This window comes from Callithrix jacchus, chromosome X (assembly GCF_049354715.1).
Source record: "Callithrix jacchus isolate 240 chromosome X, calJac240_pri, whole genome shotgun sequence".
Classification (NCBI taxonomy): domain Eukaryota; kingdom Metazoa; phylum Chordata; class Mammalia; order Primates; family Cebidae; genus Callithrix; species Callithrix jacchus.
Window position 1 is genome coordinate 38,135,031 of NC_133524.1, and position 7,056 is coordinate 38,142,086.

At 40.7% G+C, this 7,056-nt stretch overlaps 1 protein-coding gene across 5 annotated transcripts in view; it reads right to left on the reverse strand.

Annotated features, from left to right (window-relative positions):
* Window positions 1–6,717, reverse strand: part of PRRG1 (proline rich and Gla domain 1) — a 93,780-nt gene extending 87,063 nt beyond the window's left edge. For 2 of the 5 annotated variants that reach the window (XM_002762768.6, XM_035287875.3), the window contains exon 1: window positions 6,652–6,717. Coding sequence is in view for 1 of the 5 variants with exons in the window: in XM_035287874.3 (XP_035143765.2) it covers window positions 5,902–5,980 (79 nt within the window). In the remaining 4 variants the exon portion in view is untranslated. Of the gene's footprint in view, window positions 1–5,901; window positions 5,999–6,500 lie in introns of those variants that run through there. The other 3 variants (XM_035287878.3, XM_035287876.3, XM_035287874.3) reach the window with 3 other exon arrangements.
* Window positions 6,718–7,056: the final 339 nt, after the last annotated feature.

A 7,056-nucleotide genomic window follows, 5' to 3' on the forward strand; every position in this document is an offset into this window, starting at 1 on the left:
GTATGCTTAGAAAGCTCTTCCTCCAAATGAATGGTTTTCTGATCTCCTGCAATTCTTTGCTGACAATGAAGTCTTCCCTGATCACCTCCCTCCAATATGCTCTGTTCACCTATAGATGAATACCTATAGGTCCTCCCCTATTCACCTTCTCTTCTTTATATTTCTCCAAAGAATGTGGCACCATATCACTTAACATATATGTATATATGTGTATATGTATACAAAATTATATATATCTTATATTTATTAAATTTTACTCATTTATTTTATTATCTGCCTTCCTCAAATAGGATACGAGCTCCTCAGGCAGAAATGTCTAATAAAATACAACTGTTTTATACACTGTTGTATCCTCAGTGTTGAGAAGACTGCCTGGATATTGACATTCATACAAATATTTGTTGAATAACTGAATGAAAATCATATGAAACTTATGATATGACAGTCATATGGCAAGGACTGGGGTAATAGCATTACAGCACCGCATGTCTAGACTTAATTTTTAAAAATATTCTAAATAAATTGAAGAAAAATACAATTGTAGCCATTAGTGGTAGCTGGCATAGCTGAAATTATTATTTGCTAGCATTATTAAACTTGAAAAAATCCACTCTATTTAAGAGTTCAAGACTACTTAAGTTCTACTTAAGAACAGTAGTGTGCAAACAAACTTCCCTTAAAAAGAGTTGTTTCAGCTTCTCCCATTTCCACCTTTACTTTTTTCACTCTTTTCTCCTCTCTTTTTATGGTACCCACTAATTCCATTCTCTCCTGCTCCAGTACTGTATTCCATCAATTATATCTTCTTAACATTACCTGCTCAATCGCCACACCACTCAAGCAGGCTTTTCACCTCTCTACATATTCCCATTTTCTTGAACTCTAAAAATCTTCAAACTCCAGTCTTTTTCTTCTATTCTCCTTTCACCAACAATTTACCAACAAAAGTGGTTTCTTTTCACTGCTTCCATATTCTGCCAACCATTGCTGAAGAAATGGCTCTTAACCAGGGAATGTTTTCATGCCTCAATCCCATGCCCTGAAATCCAGATTTTATGAGTCAATATTGTGGGGAGGGGCACTAAATTTAAGTGTATTGTTTGAAACAGCTCCCTATGACAGTCTGATGCACACACTAGATTAAGAACCATTACCTCTATGTCTGAGCATGGTGGCTCACACCTGTCATCTCAACACTTTGGGAGACTGAGGTGGGAGGATTACGTGAGCCAGCAGTTTGAAACCAACCTGGGCAACATAGTGAGACCTCATCTCAAAAAAAAATTAATTTAGAAATTAGCTGGGCATAGTGGCACACACTTGTGGGCCCAGCTACTCAGGAAGCTGAGGTGGGAGGACTGCTGGAGCCCAGAAGGTTGAGGCTGCAGTGAGCCATGTTTACACCACTACACTCCAGTCTGGGCATGAGCAAGGCCCTGTCTCAAAAGAAAAATCCATTACCTCAAATACCTGTGATATATTTTCCTCTTCATTAATAATGATAATGTAATACCAGCTGAGAAGTATAATTAAACCAACAATCTGCACCTGAAACACACCAAAAACAAATAAAAGAAAACCTTGTGGTCATCAAATGCAAGTATCTCCTGTCAGTCCTATCCTCTCCACATTTTAGAGGACACTCTAAACTCCAGATGTAAAAGCACTACCAGCTGACAGTGCTCTCTACTCTTTTTTTCTTTTTTGAGATGGAGTCTCGCTCTTATTGCCCAGGCTGGAGTACAATGGCACAATCTCAGCTCATCGCAACCTCTGCCTCCCAGGTTCAAGTGATTCTTCTGCCTGAGCCTCCTGAGTAGCTGGGATTACAGGCACCCGTGCCCAATTAATTTTTTATATTTTTAATAGAGACAGGGTTTCACTATGTTGATCAGGCTAGTCTCGAACTCCTGATGTCAGGCGATCCACCCACCTCTGACTCCCAAAGTGCTGCGATTACAGGTGTGAGCCGCGGCCTGGCCTTCTACTCTTAATTTTTATACAGTTTTGGTCTTTTGGTCTCCTCTACACCAACTTGTCTGAATGCCATACAGATAAACGTCACTCAGTGTTTTCCCAGGGACAGCAGAATCCCCATCATTTATGAACCTACTAGAAATGGAAATTCTTAGACTCTATCTTAGGCATCACAAACTTTGGGTATAGGGTCCAGAAATCTGTGCATCTTGTGATTACTGTACATACTAAATTTGAGAACCACTGTGCTAAGCAACCTGTTGAAGATAAATGGGAGTAATCTACAAATACAGAACTGGAGTTCAAATAGGGTGGGAAATATCAATACATCCACATTCTAAAGTTAATTGTTATTTAAATAATGGGAGTTCACAAAAAACAGCAAACATAAATAACAACAGCTAACATTTTTAGAGCATTACTATGTGCTAGACATTATGATAAGTCGTTAACACTCATGCATCACTTAACGACTGGGATATGGTCTGAGAAATGCCTCTTTAGGTGATTTTGCCATTGTGTCAACATCACAGAGTGTAATTACATGTATCTGGATAGTATAGCTTACTATACACCTAGGCAATATGGTATACTCTATTATTCCTAGGCTACAATCCTGTACAGCATGTTACTGTACTGAATAGGCAATTGTAACACAATGATTTTTGTGTATCTAAACACAGAAAAGGTAAAGTAAAAATAGGTATAAAAGATAAAAAATGGTAACCTGTATAGGGCACTTACCATGAATAGAGCTTGCAGGATTGCAAGCTGCTCTGGGTAAGTCAGTGAGTGGTAAGTGGATGTGAAGGCATAGGATATTCACTTTACACTACTGTAGTCTTTATAAACATTCTCCACTTAGGCTACACCAAATGTATAAAAAATATAATTCCTCAATCATAAATTAACCTTAGCTTACTGTAACTTTTTTACTCCATATACTTTTTAGTATTTTAAACTTTTTGACTCTTTTGTAATAATACTGAGCTTAAAACATACATTAGATAGTTGTATAAAAACATTTTCTTTCTTTATATCCTTTTTCTACACATATTTAATTTTTCTCACCTTTTAACATTTTTATTAAAAACTAAGAAACAAACATACACATTAGCCTAGACCTAGACAGAGTTAGGATCATCAACATCACTCTTCCACCTTCTCATCTTGTTCCACTGGAAGGTTTTCAGGGGCAGTAACATGGGTGGAGATATCTCCTATGATAATGCCTTCCTGCCTTCCTGAAGGACCTCCCTAAGGCTGTTTTACAGTTAACTTTAAAATATATATAAGTAGAAAAAATACACTCTAAAATAATGATAAATAGTATAGTAAATAAGCCATTAGCATAGTTATTTAGTATCATTATCAAGTGTTATATACTGCAATGCATTGCACTGTGATATTACAAATGCTACAAAGTCACCAGGCAATAGGAAATTTTCAGCTCCATTATAATCTTATGGGACCACTGTCACGCATGTTGTCCATCATTGAACAAAATGTCATTATGCATCACATCACTGTATACCTGATATTAATGATCAGGTATTATAATTATCATTTTTACAAGTGAGGAAACTAATGCTCAGAAAGAAAAGTTGAAATTCTTGTCTTGCCTCCAATTTTTGATTCCTCCAATTTCCATGCCCTTGACTCTTGTGCATACAGTAAGAAAAAGAGTTTTGGACAGAACCCTAAGAAGACTGTGGACGTGACTGAGGTTAACTGGTCAAAGAATTAGAGAAAAAAAATCAGAAATATGAGAAGGAAGTCTATGTGAGGAAAGTTTTAAGAAGGAAGGTAAAATCACAATGGTTGGTTTGGAATATTTTTTCAGTCAGTAGGTCCACAGATGATGTAGATCTTTTAAAAAAGTTTTATGGATGCTACTCTTCCTCCCTGAGTATTGAGTTTTAGTAAAAAAAAAAAAAAAAAACCAGGGACTAAATTGAAGTGCTTTTGGAACAATGATTAATGATATTTTAAAAAGTGAAATGTAAAAAAAGTGCTTTTACATTTAGATCGATAAGGGAGAAATTAAGTGAGGGTAGAAAAATAAGAAGTACTAATGGTCATAATTCTCTGTCTGCTTTGCAGGCACTAAAGGCTGGACTAAGCAAGTAGCCAATCCTGACTTATTTTTAAACTAAAAACCAATTCCATTCTTTTATAAAGTAAGTGATCACTTGCTCATGGTATTTTCTCAAATATGTAAATCCATTCAGGAGAAGAAGGCTGGAGGTGAGGAGCAGGGGGAAGATAATTCCTGTTAGGAGCCAGAGGTAACTGGAAGGCCGGTGATCCTGGTGGAGCTGAGAGATGTCAAAGACAGGTTGGCAGAAACGGTTAGAACAAGCCTATTAGGGAACTGTAACATGAAGAGACCTGTTAGCTAAAGGCTGAAAATACTTTAAGGTTTAAAAAGAATATAATACAACTGGTTAGGTTACTGCTTTTTTTAGTTATATCACCCTTCAAAGAATACCACCTGGCAACTTGATTCATTTATAGTACTTCCTAAATTCCAGCAGCAACCTATTTGTGTGTTTCTACAAATAGTTAATTTCACTAGTCTCGGTATCAGAAATTGGCCTTTTTTAAAACTTCACCTTTTTCGGATCCCTATTTTCCCATCATCTGCAGTTTTGCACCTCTTTTTAGAAGGATGAACTGTGACTAATATGTGAGGACGTATTTGCACACTTAATGCTTATCCATATTACAAATAATGCTGCTCGAATATCAATTTTAGCATTCCAAATTTCTTGTATTATCCCATGAACTTTATGCGACATAAATTATTATCTTTCTAACAGCATTTGTTAATATCTATCTGTAAGTTAATTTATTAGGTGCTTACCACATGCCAGGCAGCTCTAGGTATTAGGCTAACAGAAGACTGAAGTTCTATTAGTAATGGGATGCGAAGGTGTGCAAGTCAGGGTAAGTGAAAAGCGGGTTAGGCTGTTGATTGTTTCAATCAAGAGTGGATTATTGGGAGAAATGAGGCAAGTGATATCAATTTAACAGAAAAAGGTGCTATTAATTCACTCTGAAGGAGACAGCAAAATTTTTCAAGAAGTTAAGGGCTAAGTCTGGAAGTTCAATAGAAGTTCATCAGGCACTAGAAAAGAGAAAAGGCATCCCTAATACTCCCTGCCCCCTCGCCGGCCCCAAATTTGGGAAAATAGAAAAAGAAAGAATAACATAACAACAAAACCAGAAGAAATCCTGTTCACCTCATGCCTAGGGTTGGTGCGGGGGTGGGGGTTGAGGGAGTAATTGTGTCTTGAAGTATACTTCAGATCGGAAAGTAAATGTTTATAAAACAAGATTCACAATCAAGGGAAAGGGGTGGAGGAGGAAGAAGTTCACTTTATTGTGTTGTATTAACTTAAAACAAATGAGTAAAAATATCAACATCTATGCTTGGGAACACATATATTATCTTTCATAAAAGTCCCTAAGTTTGAAAATGAAAACCTATGGAGCTTTATCCAATATCACAATATTTGCCCTACTGTTTTGTATCCTTAATATTATTTTCAAAGGTTCTAAAGTGAGTCGGCCCAAGATCTTGACAGCACATCCACACACATGCCCAATAATCCACTCTTGATTGAAACGATCAACAGTAGCCTAACCAACTTTTCACTTACCCTGACTTGCACACCTTCGCATCTTTCAAAGTCTAGCTTTATAGTATGACCATCAACAGGCAAATAAATAAGCTCTAAGTTTTGTCACTTCACCTCTTCATCCTTTCATTTAATTATTTTCTCTCAAATCCCATTAGTTTCGCTTTTTTCCTAAAGGGACTCAGAAAATACACGCACAGCACAATCACAAAAACCAATGTCTGCGTCCAAACGCGCACACATAAATTTCCAGTCACATCCCTCTAGGGGCTGTTCCTACCAGTGATCAAATTCAGTGGGCCAGGAAGAAGGAAAAAGCTGAAGCAGGAAGATTGTTCTCTTCCTTCCATTTCCCCCATGCCGCCTCCCCCTCCTCCACCTCCCATCCCCCAGGGCCGCACCGCGAACGACCTTGCACGCACCCCCTCCCACTGTCACCCGCCACTGCCTACAAAACAGTCATAGCCTTTGTTAAAATGTCCACGGGCACAATAGACCAGAAGAGAGATACATTCCCGAGGGTGGGTAAAGGAAAGTCACACGAACGCCACGCCCTCCTTGGCACTAGCCCGGACCAACAGCCCACCGCCTCCAAATCCTTTCCCCTCCAAAGGGGAATGTTTCTAGCAACTCCACACCAGAGCAGCGCTAGAGGAAGGGATGAGCCTGGGACGTCTCTCAGGGGCATCAAGCAGGGGACTGAACTTGAAGCTGGGACAGCCTCCAGCACCCTTGGCAAGCCTCGCGGTCCTGCCCAGCCCTTGTGCGGACTTCCAGCCTCTGAACCCCATTTCTTCAATTTTTTCTCGTCATTACCACCCTCACCCACTCCCGCCACCACGCACTCCGCTCCCCACGCGGCCCTGGCAGGACACCCACAGGCAGTGCCGCTACCAACGCTACCGCACGTCTGACGGGTTTCTCTTCGCAGAACCGAAGTCACACACACACACACACACCAATCCCTCCTGGGGCGCTTCCCCTGGATCACGTTCCCCAGATAGAAGACCAGCGCGGCCGCCACACTCACAGTGGGTCCCGCTCCGCTACTCGGCACTCCGCGAGCCTCACGTCGCGCCTGCGCGCTACTATTTCTGCCGAGCCTAGCAGGAGCCAGGAACCGGGAGCGGACGGGAAGGGAGGTGGAAAGAGGCGGGGGCTGGGCTGGGGCGGGTTTAGGAGAGAAGGGGCGGGAACAGGCGGTGGGCGGAGGGTGGGAAACCAGGGGCGGATCCTCCACTGCTACTGCTGGGAAGACCAGCGCTCAGGGCATCCTGCTGGAGCTTTCCATTCTTGGGGTTTATTTATATAACACATACAAAAAAGCCGTCGAGGCCCCTCTGTGCACTCCCACACTCACCGTGGAGAAAGCCTGGCTCGGCGCGGGCTACTCAGCCCTCGGGCCGCCACGTCTCTCCTTCTAGCCACCATGAGT